The following is a 17,863-nucleotide window of genomic DNA, read 5'->3' as shown; positions in this document are numbered from 1 at the left end:
TCCACCTCTGATTCTTTTACCTTACATAGGCGAACCCGTCAGGGATGTCCTTTATCCCCGGCTCTCTTTGCTCTCACGATAGAAGCCTTAGCAATACGCATAAGGTCCTCCACAGATATTAAAGGAATAAATATCGCGGGTCGTGTGGATACCATCGGTCTTTATGCTGATGACATGATAATATTTATGGATAAAATAGAAGAATCTCTACCACAAGTGATAGCGACCATAGATAAATTTAGTAAATTCTCCGGTCTATATATAAATTGGGATAAATCTGCCCTGATGCCTTTATCTCATACTCCGGCTCCCTGTCTCGGGACTCTCACGTCGCTACCTGTGGTTTCCAATTTCAAATATCTGGGTATTCATATGTCTCAATATAGTCGGTTAGACCTACAACTTAACATTTATCCACTGTTGGATTTGATCAAATCTAAATTTATGACCTGGAGTAGACTCCCCCTCTCTGTTGCAGGCCACATTAATCTAATTAAAATGATACTGCTTCCCAAACTCAATTACGGTTTTCAACATAGTGCTGTACCAATACCCAAGTCATTTTTTGCAAATTTAAACTCTTTAATCACATCCTTTATATGGGGGAAGACCAGGCCCAAACTCAAACTATCTATTCTACAGAGACCAAAAAAGGGGGGTGGGGCGGCCCTACCAGACCTCTATCTGTATTGCCTTGCCGGGCAGGCCAGGGCGATAAGTAAGTGGATGCCTAATAGCTCCCTACCTAATTCCGAGAGTCATTTAATTCATTCTGCCCGGATTGATTGCCCACTGGGATTCTTGGAGATGGAGAAAGTTGGTACTTGTCGTCTGTTGCCTATGCTCCGGCTGGCGAGATTGGTATGGAGACAAATTAAAAAAGTTATTAATTTTGTGGATGTCATAGCTGAAATGCCACTGTGGAATAATAGTTATCTACCAGAATTACTGAATCACCCATCTACTGATTTTTGGATTTCCTGCGGTGTTCTCTCGGTGAGCGATGTACATGACCAGGGGGTTTTTGTAACTTTTGAACAACTACAGAATAATTACAACATCCCGAGGTCTCAATTCTTCCGGTATTTACAATTAAGATCAGCCTTCCAGTCGCACATACGGAATGTAGATACGGTTCGGTCGATCTCTTCTTTACCTTTGATAGGTATCCTCAACTCACAGGGTCCTCAAGGACTCCTTTCCACTCTATATACATATCTACTATCCGTGGGAGATGGGTCTGTCATCAATTCTGTCAGAGGGAAATGGGAGGAACTCCTTCCTGATGTACTGGGAGAGGAATGGGAGGATATTCTAGAATCTCCAACTACAGTTTCACCCTCAGTCAATAATAGGATGACTCAGTTGTATATAGTATATCAGACCTATTTGACCCCGACACGACTCTTTAAAATGGGTTGCTTACATTCGTCAGATTGTTTACGGTGTCATATGCCTGACGCAGATTTTATTCATATGATTTGGAGGTGCCCTGTAGTTCTTCATTACTGGAGTGAGGTCACGACATTACTAACGTCTTTACTGTCAATCCCTGTCCCGCTCAGGCCATTGACCTGTTTGTCGGGGTGTGGGATGAGGAGACTTGGGATCATTATACTGGGATCTTTCTCCGAGAGACGCTCTTTTTGGCACGGAAAGTATTGGCGTTAAGATGGATGGGTGGCTCCCCCCCGACCCTTAGAGTTTGGATTGATCTGGTGAATTCGATTATCCCATATGAAAAAACAATGTATCAAAATAGAGGTTGTCCAGGTAAATTCGAAAAGATATGGGGCAGATGGAATTCCTCTTATCGTACTCTATAGCAGAGGTCCCCAACTCCAGTCCTCAAGGCCCACCAACAGGTCATGTTTTCAGGATTTCCTTTGCATTGCACAGGTGATGCAATTATTACCTGGGCAAGACTAAGGAAATCCTGAAAACATGACCTGTTGGTGGGCCTTGAGGACTGGAGTTGGGGACCTCTGCTCTATAGTCTGCACTGATTAGACATCTACATAGAAAGGTGGGCTTGTGGTTTTCGGGGGCATCACTTATAGAGCAGGATTTAAATCTGTTTTCCTTTTGGCGACTCACTATTAATGGTTAAAGTTGTATAATAGGTATTTTCTTATAAGGATCTAATGATTTAACATGCACACTCCACTACCTTTGTAATCTTTGGTACGACAATGTTTTGCAACTATTTGTATTCCATGGTATAATTAATGATAATGCAAATGTGTTCAATGTTTGTTTATTCTGAACCAATAAACGAATTAAAAAAAAAAAAAAAAAAGAAATCAGTAGGTTAAGAGCGGAGTGTTAAGTTAACTCCGCTCCAGAAATGTATCTACTATGCACCCTTTGCCGGGTCTGAAAGCTAATCTCTATGGAAACGTGCTGTACGCTATAAAAGATTAAAGCTCTCACAGCTGGAGAATGACAGGAGATAGAAAAAGCAAATGGCAAACTTGATTATTTTGATGCTAATTAAAGCAATTTAAAAACTTGAAAATACCCCTTAACTATTATCCCTTTATGATCTGTCTTCTAGGCTCATGTTTATAGTGAAGGTGAAGAGGTGTACGATGTTATGCTGAACCAGGTAAGTCACGTCTGTTCTCTGTACATGTGTTCATACGTTTTTGATCAATGTTACATTTTGCATGTGTTTGGAATTTTTTTTTAAGACATTGCTTTTTTTGTATATGAGATTTAGTGTTATACCTCAGTAAGATCCTTACATGCTGATTAGTGCAGATTGTTACTAACTACGCAAGATCAGATTGCATAAAAACATTGAGATTCTATACAAAGAACCATATAACAGTAAAGTACATAATCCGAAATAAAAGGGTCTATTCCAATTTAATGAGCCTGACTAATAAAAACTTGACCTAAATAAACACGTAAACGTTAATTTTTGGTGTTTTTATTGATCTGAAGCTTGAATTCTGTGTGCTTTTATTGCAACTTACTAGTCTAGGTCAGGGGCTATATTTCTTGGTCAATTAACTCCTATTCATTGCAACTGAAATAAAGCTTCTCCAATATGGCCAAACTATAAAGTGATTTAAAAAAAAAAAAAATCTCCATTAAAAAAAAATATATATAATATTAGTTTCCTGCCAAAAATAAGTGCATCCTTTGTTTCGGCGGCCATTTTCACAAAGCATTTAACCAATATGACTGTAAATAATTGGTCCTTGCAATAATGCATTTACAAAATTATTTCTATCAAAAAGAAAATCTGTTGGAATTGACATTCTTACAGCAAACTGGGATTCGCTGTAACCTTATTTTAAGTGTAAAGTATCGCTGGAACCGAATGTCACATCATTGTCCCCATTAGGCGAAAAAACTAAAAATGCAAACCCATGTGCGTGTTAACATGCGGTTTTTACATGAAGTTTCATATAAGTTTCTGACTCTGTCAAACATGCAAATTAATAACAGGAAGCAATACGGCAGCATTTTATGACCGACTGCTTCAGGGAACAGGACTGGGAGCTGCAGAAATCAAATGTGAAACTGACATCCCACCAAAGGATGTCCATAAATGTGAAGCACCTCATTCAGCAAGTGAGTAACGCCATTGGAATGGTCTGTTGAGTATCTTTGTCATGTATTGATTTCCGTGTGTTATTTTACATTTATTTCTGCAATCACAATTTTTAAGTAGTTTTTATTTTTTTTCCCAAACTTTACTTTTTTTATGATGCAAGGAATTTCTAGTAATGGTCTTTTCCTTTTTTTTCCCCCATATTTTTTTTTTTCTAATGCAGGTTGAAACTCATCCTGAGCTTTGGGATGCTGGAGCAGAGGGATACAGTGACCGGCAGGCGAGAGAAGACGCATGGACAAGCATCTTCCGCCACCTGTACCCTTCATGGGATGGGCTCACCATCAAAGAGCAGGGGGCAATTGGTGAGTGTGTTTTCCCTTTTTCTTCTGCTATGCAATCTATTACCAGTCAAACCTGTCAGTCATTTAGATGAGCATAAACTGTAGTGTGGCATGACTGATAAAGTCCAGGAGAAATATCTACCTCGATCATAATCACTACTTCATTGCATTTGTTTCCAGCTTGACAACCTCCATAGGGTGTTTATATGCAGTTTCTATAACTTTTTTTTTCTTATTACTCTGCTTTCAGAGAAGGATGTCAAAAATAGATGGCGGTCAGTGCGCGACAGGTTCCGCAAGGAGATGTCAATGGAAGAAAAGACTGGGTCCTCTCCTTCAAAGCGCAAACGTTACCAATATTTACATCAGCTGATGTTCCTCAGGTCAATCAGGCCACCTTGCCCGTAAGCATCGTACATTTAACATTTAATGGGGTGAATGTAATAAAATGTAATGTTCTGTGGATACTGTGATGTAATGGTAATAAACATAGGCTAGTACAGAATCTGCTCCGGTATCTTTTGTTTACACTGCCAACGACTCGCTTTGGATGGGGCTTTGTTGGAATACTTATTCATTGCCTCTTTTATTGGTTGGCTGTAGACCATACATACGTACATACATTCATACGTACATACATACATTCATTCATTCCCACACTCTATAGGCAACTGATTTGACAAGCCTGTCTCTAAACTAGTTTACTGAGTGCTCTGTCCATCCACAGATGTCTCTGGCACTTAACAACTTTTGAAAAAGGACGTGAAGGAGATTCCACACAGGAATATAAAGTGGCACACACCACAAAATTATTGCTTATTGTGCTCCGCACATTTTATATAGAACATGCTACATCATAGAGTTTCAATCACAAATACCACATGACCCCTTCCAACACCACCAAAATAAAATCCACATCCAGATTCTTGAACAAATGCCATGTGGAAATGATGAAATCCCAGAGGATGTCATTTAATATTTGGGTTTACGTGGTCGCCATACATATAGCTGTCTACATACATTTCAGAAATGTAGTAGATAAAATAATGCCACGTACAGAAGGTGCTGTAAGCACAACTGACACATAGGGGTGTACCTAGTGGCTCTTCATGAGCCGTAATCTTGAGTATACCCTGGCATCAGGACTATAATGCTGGAAGCAGAGCAGTGATTTGCATTGTATAGCACACTAAGGCTGGTAACGGGTGCAGCTTTGTACCTACCTCAAACCAAAACAGATGATGCCAGAGTGTCACTTTTTTCACACAATCGCCGCAGCAAGACCAAATATTCCTGCCACCGAGGCTAAAATTTAAGTTCTAGCGCCAAACCTCCTGCCGAACGTGCTTCTTCTGTCACTAGGGCTGAGTCTGCTGACACAGCATCTGGCTAAAGTTGGTAGTTTCCTGCAACTCTCCTTTCCAGGAGGTTTCGATGGTTCCTGGGAAACTTGTCAACCCTTTCAGGAGTCTGAGAGGTCTCCTCTTTATGTGGGAACCTCGCAGGTGTTCCTGGAGAGTTGGCAAGTATGGTCAGTGGATGTCTCCCCTGGATTCCAAACATTTACTCCTGAAGCTGAGACAGAATGAGAAAATGGTGTGACTCTAGAACACAGTGTACTCTAGTAAGTTTGTTCATTTTTCTTTGACTGCCATCTAGTAAATCTTGTAAACGGTATTTGCTACAAGATGGAGCACTTCTTGAAACATCTACAATTTATACTGTATACAATTTTAACATGTATTTTTTTTTCCGTTTTTGTAACAGGACTTCGTCAGGTCTGGACAAAGAAGTGGGATTGCCCCAGCCAAAGGAGAGTGAACCACTTGAAGGCTCTTTTGTGCCACCTGTTGTGGAAACTGAGGGGGCAAACATTGACTTTGCCATCGCAGGACAGAGTACTGAACCTGTGCCCCCGCCTCCCCGTGTGCCACCATCCAAAACAGGGGGGAAATGTATTATCCGTAGCAGGGCCAAGATTACACAGGAGTTGGATGATGAAATTCTAGCCCTATTACGGAGGACCTGGGCTGAGGATGATGCTGATGCGTTTAGCCGCACGCTGGCCGACCGAATACGTTGGCTGCCTGAACCTAGTCGATCAAGGTTTATGGCTTACGTGCTCAGCTCTGTAGAGTATTTTCTTCCCCCTTTTTACCCACCTGAGGTCGACACATTGGTGGCTAATCTCCGAATGGCGTGCACCCCACAAACGGGAAGTTCGCAGTACCAGTCACCTCAAACTCAATAACGCTTCCTGTGACAAATTTCTTATGTCGTTAACAGCCTAATACCCTCCTTCTGTGACTTATTCATTTGCCTTTCTCTCCTCTTCCTTCTCCTTATACACTTGTTTTCCCACCTTCCATACCCAGTGTTTCCTCGCCTGTTTCAGACTGTAATATACAACCCCTTACCCTCCCCCATCAATTTTCCTCCCACCACTACCTCCCATTTTGGTTCATTTCATTCCTCTTCTCCCACTTTTTTTTTTTTTGCATATATATATATATATATAAAATTTTGGTTCCATTTAAAGAATGGAGGTATGCATCCCAAGTGACTGGGGAATCCTTTTTTTTTTTTTTCTCCATTTTGTAAATGTTTGGGGGTTATGTAATCACTCTGGGTTGGCAGGCTTGTTGGGGGGCTTTTCTTTGTTTAAAACATTTCTGTATAAAGGGACTCTAAACCTGAAGTCGTAGGTTATCTGCCTTCACTGTGCTGCCTATAAAGCAGCCTTTTTCAGGTCAAGAAGATGGTAACTAATGCTCGACTGTGTGCATCAATGGCCACTTCAGGTTTAGCTGTTCTTGCAATGAAAATGATTTATTATTTTGGGGTTTCTTATGGGTAGGGAGGGTAGGTTTGCTATCGGGGGTGTATTTTTACAGTAAATTGAGAAGTTTACAGGGGAGGGAGGGTGCTTATTTTTTTTACATGTTATGTGAAAAATATTTATTTTATGGTTTAATGAATAATTTTAAGTAAAACGTGTGTCTGTGTTTTATTTTGTCAGTATGCTTAAAGGGTAATTATATTAATCTCTTGTCAGAAGTGGCTGTGTGTGTACATGGAAGAATAACACTGTCTGGCCATTTTGACGTGTATCCTGCAGTTTTCTTCTCTGCAGCCTTTTTCCTAATTTGCAGTTAACTCTCAGCTAGTGGTAGGAGACTAGGTGGTATAATCTCTCCCACCCATAGCACATAGAAGGATTTCTGCTCTTCGTTCCTTAGCTCACTGACAGAAGCAGCAGCATCATTGAAGAAATGTTATAGTTTTTATAGAGAATAATAGAATGTGTAACATGATACTGCAGTGGGTTTTGAGTAGTTTTTCCGAGTGGATGATGAGTTGAGGAGGCTGAAGAAAATATGTCTCCTAAGTGGAGAAAGAAGCAGAATGCACTGATAAAACCTATTAGGCTGCCGTCACACTAGCAGTATTGGGTCAGTATTTTACATCAGTATTTGTAAGCCAAAACCAGGAGTGGGTGATAAATGCAGAAGTGGTGACGTGTTTTAATCAAACTGACGCACAAATGTCAATACGTCCAGCACAAAAAGAAAATTGCCCCATGAGTTTGTTGACCAAAAAATAAAAAGCTACAGTTTGCAAAAAAATGGCAAAGCAAAACAGGTGTTTTGGGTGGGTGGGGGATTTGTGCAAAGTTAGCACTACGAGGTGTGCAGAAAAAAAGATAGCACTGCAAAACAACCTACATGAATCTGGCATCACTATAATCTTACTGCCATGGATACAAATTTTGAGAAATGGCAAAAAGAGGTTGTAAAATATGGAAAGCTTCTAATTGAAGATACATTAAGAAAGCATGTTTTAGCTTTAAAAATGCTGTGTTTGCTAGATTGAAGAAACGTTGGAACGTTTCTTTAGAGATGGGTTTGCTCCTTCAAACGATGAGGGAAGCGATAATTATACGGTTATTAAAAACTGGTAAAGATCCCTTATGTATTGAATATCATATAGACTGATTTCATTAGTTAATACTGATGGCAAAAGGTCATTTCAAATATCATAAATGGTGATCAAACTGCTTTTATGAAGCATAAATCAACATGTATCATTAGACCGTTATGTGCCCTGATATTCCCTGTATGCAGTCAGGGCTTTCAATACGGTCGTATTTGTGAAAGTTTTTGGAATGTACGGATTTTGGGCCTTTTTTAGTCATGGCCAAAAGTATTGACACCCTTGCAATTCTGTCAGATAATACTCATTTTCTTCCTGAAAATGATTGCAAAACAAAATATTTGGTATTATTATCTTCATTTAATTTGTCTTAAATGAAACAACACAAAAGAGAATGAAGCAAAAAGCAAAACATTGATCATTTCACACAAAACTCCAAAAATGGGCCAGACAAAAGTATTGGCACCCTCAGCCTAATACTTGGTTGCACAACCTTTAGCCAAAATAACTGCGACCAACCGCTTCCGGTAACCATCAATGAGTTTCTTACAATGCTCTGCTGGAATTTTAGACCATTCTTCTTTGGCAAACTGCTCCAGGTCCCTGATATTTGAAGGGTGCCTTCTCCAAACTGCCATTTTTAGATCTCTCCACAGGTGATCTATGGGATTCAGGTCTGGACTCATTGCTGGCCACCTTAGAAGTCTCCAGTGCTTTCTCTCAAACCATTTTCAAGTGCTTTTTGAAGTGTGTTTTGGATCATTGTCCTGCTTGGAAGACCCATGACCTCTGAGGGAGACCCAGCTTTCTCACACTGGGCCCTACATTATGCTGCAAAATTTGTTGGTAGTCTTCAGACTTCCTAATGCCATGCACACGGTCAAGCAGTCCAGTGCCAGAGGCAGCAAAGCAACCCCAAAACATCAGGAAACCTTCGCCATGTTTGACTGTAGGGACCGTGTTCTTTTCTTTGAATGCCTCTTTTTTTCTCCTGTAAACTCTGATGCCTTTGCCCAAAAAGCTCTACTTTTGTCTCATCTGACCAGAGAACATTCTTCCAAAACGTTTTAGGCTTTTTCAGGTAAGTTTTGGCAAACTCCAGCCTGGCTTTTTTGTCTCTGGGTAAGAAGTGGGGTCTTCCTGGGTCTTCTACCATACAGTCCCTTTTCATTCAGATGCTGACGGATAGTATGGGTTGACACTGTTGTAGCCTCGGACTGCAGGTCAGCTTGAACTTGTTTGGATGTTAGTCGAGGTTCTTTATCCAACATCCGCACAATCTTGCGTTGAAATCTCTTGTCAATTTTTCTTTTCTGTCCACATCTAGGGAGGTTATCCACAGTGCCATGGGCTTTAAACTTCTTGATGACACTGCACACGGTAGACACAGTAACATTCAGGTCTTTGGAGATGGACTTGTAGCCTTGAGATTGCTCATGCTTCCTCAGAATTTTGGTTTCTCAAATCCTCAGACAGTTCTTTGGTCTTCTTTCTTTTCTCCATGCTCAATGTGGTACACACAAGGACACAGGGCAGAGGATGAGTCAACTTTAATCCATGTCAATGGGCTGCAAGTGTGATTGTTATTGCTAACACCTGTTAGGTGCCACATGTAAGTTACAGGCGCTATTAATTACACAAATTAGAGAAGCATCACATGATTTTTCGAACAGTGCCAATACTTTTGTCCACCACCTTTTTTATGTTTGGTGTGGAATTATATCCAATTTGGCTTTAGGACAATTCTTTTTGTGTTTTTTTTTTTCATTTAAGACAAATTAAATGAAGATAATAATACCAAATAATTTGTGTTTGCAATCATTTTCAGGAAGAAAATGAGTATTATCTGACAGAATTGCAGGGGTGTCAATACTTTTGGCCATCACTGTAGATTGGTTAAGTTGTTATATAGCAAGCTTCTGGCTAGAATAGAGGTGAATGGTCCTATATCAGAGGGGTTCCCCATCAGCAAAGGTGCCCTCCAACTCCATTATTGTTTGCCTTGGCGATAGAACAACAATAATCCAAAGCGAGGAGGTTGGGGGGGGTTTAGGGTTGACATTAGAGAAGATTGCACTTTATGATTATGTACTGTTATTTTTACATTCTCTCCTTTCGATTGAGAAGGCCTTTAACATTCTAAATGATTTTGATGGCATCTCCAGCTTCAGAGTAATGTAGGGAAAATCCATGTAGGTGCCCCTGCACATTTAAGAGCCTTTCCCAGATCTGTATTTTCTGTTTGTAGAGAGAGATTGTGTTAAATGAACAACAAGAGGTATGAAGGATTTACATTTAATATGGTTTAATTATTTCAGAAATTGAGAGTGAAGAGTAAATTACCGTATTTTCCGGCGTATAAGATGACTTTTTAACCCCTGAAAATCGTCTCAAAAGTCGGGGGTCGTCTTATATGCCGGGTATGGGTGCACGGAGCGATCCTGGATAGTTCCCAAGGTCTGAAGGACAGGAGACTCTCCTTCAGGCCCTGGGATCCATATTCATGTAAAGAATAAAAATAAAAAATATGGATATACTCACCCACCGACGGACCCTGGCTCTCAGCGGTGCAAGCGTCTGCCTCCGTTCCTAAGAATGCATTGAGCATAGGACCTGCAATGATGTTGTGGTCGCGTGACCGCGACGTCATCGCAGGTCCTACGCTCAATGCATTCTTAGGAACGGAGGCAGACGCTTGCACCGCTGAGAGCCAGGGACCGTCGGAGGGTGAGTATATCCATATTTTTTATTTTTATTCTTTATTTTTTACATGAATATGGATCCCAGGGCCTGAAGGAGAGTCTCTCCTCCAGACCCTGGGAACCATACGCACCGCACACGCCGTATAAGATGACTGGGCGTATAAGATGACCCCCGTCTATACGGCGGGTATATCCCAAATTCCATATTTTATATGGAAAATTTGGGGGTCGTCTTATACGCCCAGTCATCTTATACACCAGAAAATACGGTACAAATTAATAGGGTAGGGTTTACCTTCAGTAACACATGTGATTTCAATCCTTCCCATATAGCAGCCTGAGCGAGTCTTCAAACTTTATAGTGTTCTCAGAGATACTGTTCGGAGGGGAAAATACCTTCGTATTAAAATGGTGAGTTTGCAAAAACCTGTAACAGGCGTCTCAGATGAAAACAATATGGGAATGTGCCAGAGGGAATTTATAAAGGAATTTTGGCTAGAGAATTCCTATTTGCATCTCAATTTAATGTGGAAGACCTGTTGGAAGCAAAAATGGATTTGAGAAGTTGCTGGTAGAAGCACCTGTTTGGAGGCATCTGGATTTAGGAAATTCTTGGTGAATTAAAGTTGGAATGAAATATGGGGCGTATAAACTTGAATTAAACTTTACATCAGAGGTTCCCTCTAAATCAGAGAAAAATGTGATTTTAGATAAAACCATTCACTTTCAGGTAGAAAAAGTTGCTTTAGATTCCATATTGCCAATTTTCCAGCTGTTTCTGTCAACCACCATGAAAAAAAGGCCATATGAAGCACAGAGTGAGTCCATCTGCCTCGTTACACTGAATGGTTGTCTGAATCACATATGTTATATAAATTTGGGCAAAAACCCTGACACCGTGCATAGGATAAATTTGAACCTATCCTTACAAGTGGTCAAACCTACAGCCAAAAGTGATGCCACTAAAAATTCACAGAATACGACAAAAAAATATTAATATACCACAAAAACAGGGAAAATATTAAACTGTGACATGTAATCCCTTAAAAATTAATTTTATTATATAAACATTACATTACATTATTCCTAATCCCAGTGAAATCCCGAATAGATCTATACCGTACCAATAACACACACACTAAAAATTCACCTCATCCCACAAAAAGATCTGACACAGGACAGTCAATAGAAAAATGTTGGGTTTCCACATACTTTTTCGATAGCCTTCGTGCTATTGTAACATTGCTCCAAGAAATTCTGGCAAAATACTAACATTCTCTCTTACAGAGCCTTCGTGCCAAAATTTGTAATTCTCATTCTGCAATGTCAAGTGCATACCTTTTCCTGAAAAACACATATGTGAGTTAAAAAAAAAAACACCCAAAGGGGTGTAATTTTCGAAATGGTTCACTTTTGGTGGCTTTCCTGCTATTCTGGTACCTCAAGAGCTCTACAAATTGCACCCAGGTTTATATAGAAACCCTGATGTAAGTGCTTCATCTGGAGCACAGACTAAATGTGAATCTAGTCTTAAAAGCACTAAAAAAAAATACCCCAAAATTTAAAAAAAAAAAAACCTGCAAACTCTTCCAGCACAATCTGAATTCCATAGGTCATTTAGCAATCCTTTCCTTGCGGGCCCTGCCATCTGGCCAAACATGAGAAAATAAACCCCACAATTTCTTACACAATTTTTCGTTAACCTGGCAATCCCCAAGATATAGTCAAAAACTATTACACATTGTGTACATGAAAAATCTGAGGCAAAAAACATTTTAGAGCAAAGGGAAAAATTTAATTTTTCATTCCACTTTTTGTTAATTCTTTTAAAGCATCTGACTATCATTTATCCTGATACCAATGTAGAATACTTTTGAGTCCAATTTTCAAAATGGTATCATGTTTGTTGGTTTAGCCAAAGTCACTTCATAGGAAGATCTCTTAGTGTTTTGTAAATGTCCTTCAAAAAGTGAACAATTGCCCTCGATCATGACAAAATAAAAAGGACGTATGAAATGCGCGCAGGTAAAGTAGTCATATGGTAATTGTTAAAACATGATGGGTCTTTGCTCTTCTATAGGGTAAAAAATACCAATCGAACAATAAAAATATAGAATTATGTAAAAGTAATTGCTGCCAAGTTTGATCTGTAAGGATTTATTTAGACAACCTGAGAAGAGAAAATGGTAGAAGGATAGTTAATAAACTGCTAGTGCTAATGGATGTCTTTGTCCAGCCGGTGTATGTACATGTACTCCTAGTAGTTGAGCGTACTCTCCGGTGCTATAGCAATGCAGCAGCATAATGTATATGATCATTGAGGTACTTCAGGTTTATCTATTTAGTGATAGGAGCTAAATGGTGGGCTCACAGAGCGCCCCTAATACCCAGTTATTCCACTATTCAGCTGCTATCATTCCTAATATATACCTGGAATACGTCGCTCAAGTCTATCCCTTATGCTGCTCAGGCTTTTTTTTTTTTTTTCACACTTTTGACCTGCAAATAAAATCCAATTTTTTTTAAAAAAACTTTCTACACATCGGCACCTTCATGCAATTTTGCATCAAAGTGAATTTTTATTTATAAAAATTGATAATAGTGGCTTAAAGCGTGACCTAAAATTAGATGTACCCCACCAACTTAAACTAAGTTTAACAAGTGCTGAATCCATATATACCATTTAGATCAATGACAAATTGTTCTTTATTTTTATAAAATCGTAATGGGAAAGACCCAACCATCTGGTCTTACACTGGAAAATTAAAATCTGGCATGTCACATTACGTAACAATGACTTTGACATGCTTCTATGAATCCCAGTGGTTCTAAGATGTTTGTTTTTCCTGACACGTTGTACTTTACATTAATAAATTTAGATTAATATGGTTTGAATTTATAAAAAAGAAAACCGAAATATACTAATATTTAGAAAACTTTGCACTTTTAAAACTTTAGATGTGTCTGCCCTTAAAACAGGTAAGTCATGCCACACATAATGTTTATTATCATTTTCTCAATATCTACTATGTTTGCATTGTTTTTTAGAAGCCCATTTAATCTTTGGGGGACATTGGATCTTTGGGGGACGTTTAGAAGCAATTTTTGAAATTTTCAATGAACTTTCAGAAACCAATTTGTATTTTTTTTTTTTTGTTTTTTTTTTTTGAGGGATTGATATATTTGAGCTCCACACAAATCAACACATTTTAACAAGTGCTCCCTTTATAATATTCAAGACAGAATTTAGTAAGTTTAACTCTTCGGGTGGTTCACATGAATTAAGTAAAAATTAAAAAAAAAAAAAAATCCAAGTTTTCCATTACAATGCAGTTTTAGATCCAATGTTTTCTTTTTATTTCAATACCTCACAATTTGATATCCAATTTCTACGGAATGACATTACCCTATATGTGGTTAATACTGTATGGAAGAATGACACCGCTCAGAAGGGAAGGAGTACCATCTGCCTTTAGAGTGCAAATTTTCCTGAATTGTTTTTTTTGCCATAATGCAATTTCACAGCCCCTGAAGTTCCAGCACCAAGGAAACGCTAGAGAAGTGACTCCATATTGGAAAACCATGTTGCCCAAGGAATTTTTCTACTGGTGTAATGAAAAAGTTTGCCGCACAGAAGTTTTGCAGATTTCTTAACTATATATAAATCTTATGATCGTTACAATATTTTGTAGAATTGGTCCAAAATGTTTAGTTTCTACAAGAGGTAATAAGAAATGTATTTGATAATCATTGTGGCATAATGTATTAATTAATTTCTTCCTGGTACTGCAAATTTTGCTAGAATTGTTTCCTGTTACCATATTGCATTGGCAGAGCCCATGAGGTATAATGAACCAACGAAAAAGAACTAGAAACAAATATACAAAGTGTATCAGAAAAGAGCAGAGTGCCCATAAATGACAAGCCAAGCATATAGAACTAAAAAAAGTACGGTATATAGACAATTTCAAGCACTATAAACGTATATAAATGTTTGAGTAAGCAAATTGATAAAATTAAAAAAACATACAATACACATTGAAAATAGCACAATATAAAGTGGAGGAGCAGCATGAAAATGATCAATGTATAAATGAACCTAAATTACGTATTTCCTTTTATTGTTTAGGTTCATGTATACCTTGATCCATATTTCCGTTGCTCCTCCACTCTGTATTGTGCCATTTCATTGTGTATTGATTGTTTTTTTTTTTTTATTTGGGATTATCTGTTTGTAACAATAAATTTGTATATAGCGTTATATTGTTTGAAATTGTATATGTACTTTTTTATTGTGTTGATATATCATTGGTTTACTCCTGCAGTATTAGTACAGCGGATATAAAATGGCTACACACCTGTTAAAATTCTTGGTTTTTGTCACATAAAAAAAATTCCAAACCTAGAAGAAACATTTCAGAACTTTTCCCACATTTGAAATCACCCAGGTTCTATACAAATCTGTTTAGATTGAAAGACTGAAATCATTTTGATAAGGGGTACATTTAAAATAATGTGGATGCACAAGTGGGGATGTGTTCAGAATTATGGCTCGTTTAGCCATCCGTGAATCTCGGACTACAATGCACGGACTGGCCGCAGCTCTCACGACCTGAGTGTTATCATATATTTCTATCAGACTGTCACTATCGGGTTGGGACAGCCGCCGGCCAGTCCGTGCGTCTGCATGAGCCCTTAGCCAATCACATTGAAACTCATGGTAAATAGTAGTCGGCACACAGCTACCACGTTTAGGCTGTGTGCGCACATTTGTCAGTTTGGATTTTTTAAGTGCTTTTAAAGTTCATGTATGTGGTTTAAGGACTTATTATTAACTAGATGGCAGCCCGATTCTAAAGAATCGGGAGTCTAGAATCCATATATACTTGAAATTCGGCAGGAGCTTGAAGAGCAACGTCACTGGGCCCGCCTCCACGCAGTAGAAACTTGCTGTGAGGTAAAAATTCAAAAATCACACCAAAATGGCGGGCGGAGTGTGTCACAGTACGGCACGTTTCTGATTGGTCGCTCGCAGCAGGCGGCAACCAATCAGACACTGGACACTGTTGACGTCACTTAGCTCCGGACATTAGCTCCGGACATTAGCTCCGGACATTAGCAGGAAGTAGTATTCTAGGCAATTATATATTAGATAAACTTTGTGATCCCTGCGTACATGCATGTTTCTTTTCTTCTTTTTGATAGGCTGTTTGCGCACGTTGCGTTTTTGATGCATTTTTTTCGGTGCAGATTTGCCATTGAACCTGAAGGGTTTCCTTTCCAGTCAGCAAAGTGAATGAGAACCCTGAAGTCTCATGAACACGTTGCTTATTTGGGATTTGCAGATCTGCAAGTAGAAAATGCAGCAAAAATTCCTGTTTTTCCAGCCAAAACATGGAGAAATGGTGCAGAAATTTCTGCACCAAATACCAAGTGTGCACATACCCTTAAAGTGATAATAAATATATATATAATATATATATTTATTTTAAGTGATAATGTTTAAAGTGATTTTATATATATATATATATATATATATATATATATATATATATATATATATATATATATATATATATATATATATATATATATATATGTATTAATATATATATTTAAAGGGAACCTGTCAGCAAACTTTGCCGCTATTAGATGTGGCCACTGCCTTTCAGGGCTTATCTACAGCAAGTGAAGAAAAAAAAGTTATATTATACTATTGTACTCACCCGGGTAGGGGGAGAGTCCAACCCGATGGGTGTCGCAAGTCCAGGTTTGGCGCCTCCCATCTTCTTGCGATGCCACCCTCCTGCTTCTTCATCGCTCCCTGGTATCGCCCTCCTGTGCAGGCGTACTCTGCCCTGTTGAGGGCAGAGCAAAGTACTGCAGTGCGCAGGTGCCGGGAAAGGTCAGAGAGGTCCAGCACCGGTGTACTGCAGTACTTTGCTCTGCCCTCAACAGGGCAAAGAAGTACGCCTGCGCAGGAGGGCGATACCAGGAAGCGATGAAGAAGCAGGAGGGCAGTATCGCAAGATGATTGGAGGCGCCGGACCCGGACTTGCAACACCCATCGGACCAGCCTGCCCACCTGGGTCAGTATAATATAACTTCTTTCTCTTCACTTGCTGGTCGGACCGGGGGCTTATCTACAGCATTAGAGAATGCTGTAGATAATCCCTGAAAGGCAGTGGCCGCGTCTTAAAACTGCAAAATCTGCTGACAGGTTCCCTTTAAAGTGATAATATATTTATTTAAAGTGATAATATATATATAAATATATTTAGTCTCAACAGTTTTATTGCAGATAACCTCAAAATAACATGAATGACATGGAATATGAAGTACAAGGAACCCCTCGCAGGGGGAAGTATAAAAATGTAAATAGTATTAATACAGTATCCTTGACTTATTGATTTTAGCTGGACAAAACGAATATACATCAGTATCAACTTAACTGCATTGTAATAATTGAGAAAAGATGAAGAAAAAAGGGGAGGAAGGAAAAAAAGGAAGGAGGGGATAAAAAACCTTGTATAATTGCTTTTGGGGATTATCTTGAAATAATTTATAATTCGTTTAGGACAAAAGCCATACCCATCAATTAGTGGAAAAGTCGCCATCAGTCTGTGTTTGGATCCATGGGTCCCAAATACCTCAAAATATTTTACTTTAAATATATATATACTAGCTGAAGAGCCCGGCGTTGCCTGGGCATAGTAAATATCTGTGGTTAGTTATAGCACATCACTTCTCTTATTTTCCCATCCCGCCTCTCATTTTCCCAATCACATCTTTCATTTTCTCCCTCACTCCTCTCATTCCCCCCTAACACTTGTCATTTCAACCTCACATCTGTCATTTTCTGATCACTCCATTATTTTTCCTCACTCCTCTCATTTTGCACTCAAACCTTTTCATTTTCACCTCACACCTCTCATTTTCACCTCATCACCTCAGTATATACATGTTTGTCATCTCCCTTATATATAGTATACATCTGTATGTCATCTCCTGTATATAGTATATACCTGTATGTCATCTCCCCTGTATATATTATATACCTGCTGTGTCATCTCCCCTATATATAGTATATACCTGAATGTCATCTCCTTCTATATATAGTATATACCTGTATGTCATCTCCTGTATATAGTATATACCTGTGTGTCATCTCCCCTGTATATAGTATATATCTGTGTCATCTCCTCCTGTATATAGTATATACCTGCATGTCATCTTCTATATATAGCATATACCTGTATGTCATCTCCTCCTGTATATAGTATATACCTGTAGGTCATCTGCTCCTGTATATAGTATAT

At 38.9% G+C, this 17,863-nt stretch overlaps 1 protein-coding gene across 1 annotated transcript in view; it reads left to right on the top strand.

The window, feature by feature from the left end:
• The window catches only part of PARP2 (poly(ADP-ribose) polymerase 2), a 212,149-nt gene that overhangs the window by 132,588 nt on the left and 61,698 nt on the right, over positions 1–17,863 (top strand). The window contains exon 7 of the mRNA XM_069760573.1: positions 2,558–2,608. Coding sequence (XP_069616674.1) covers positions 2,558–2,608 — 51 coding nt within the window. The remainder of the gene's footprint in view (positions 1–2,557; positions 2,609–17,863) is intronic.

The sequence above is a fragment of the Ranitomeya imitator genome, chromosome 1 (genome assembly GCF_032444005.1).
Source record: "Ranitomeya imitator isolate aRanImi1 chromosome 1, aRanImi1.pri, whole genome shotgun sequence".
NCBI classification, from domain to species: Eukaryota; Metazoa; Chordata; class Amphibia; order Anura; family Dendrobatidae; genus Ranitomeya; species Ranitomeya imitator.
Note: the sequence above shows the minus strand (reverse complement) of the source record. Positions and strands in the feature narration are given on the sequence as shown.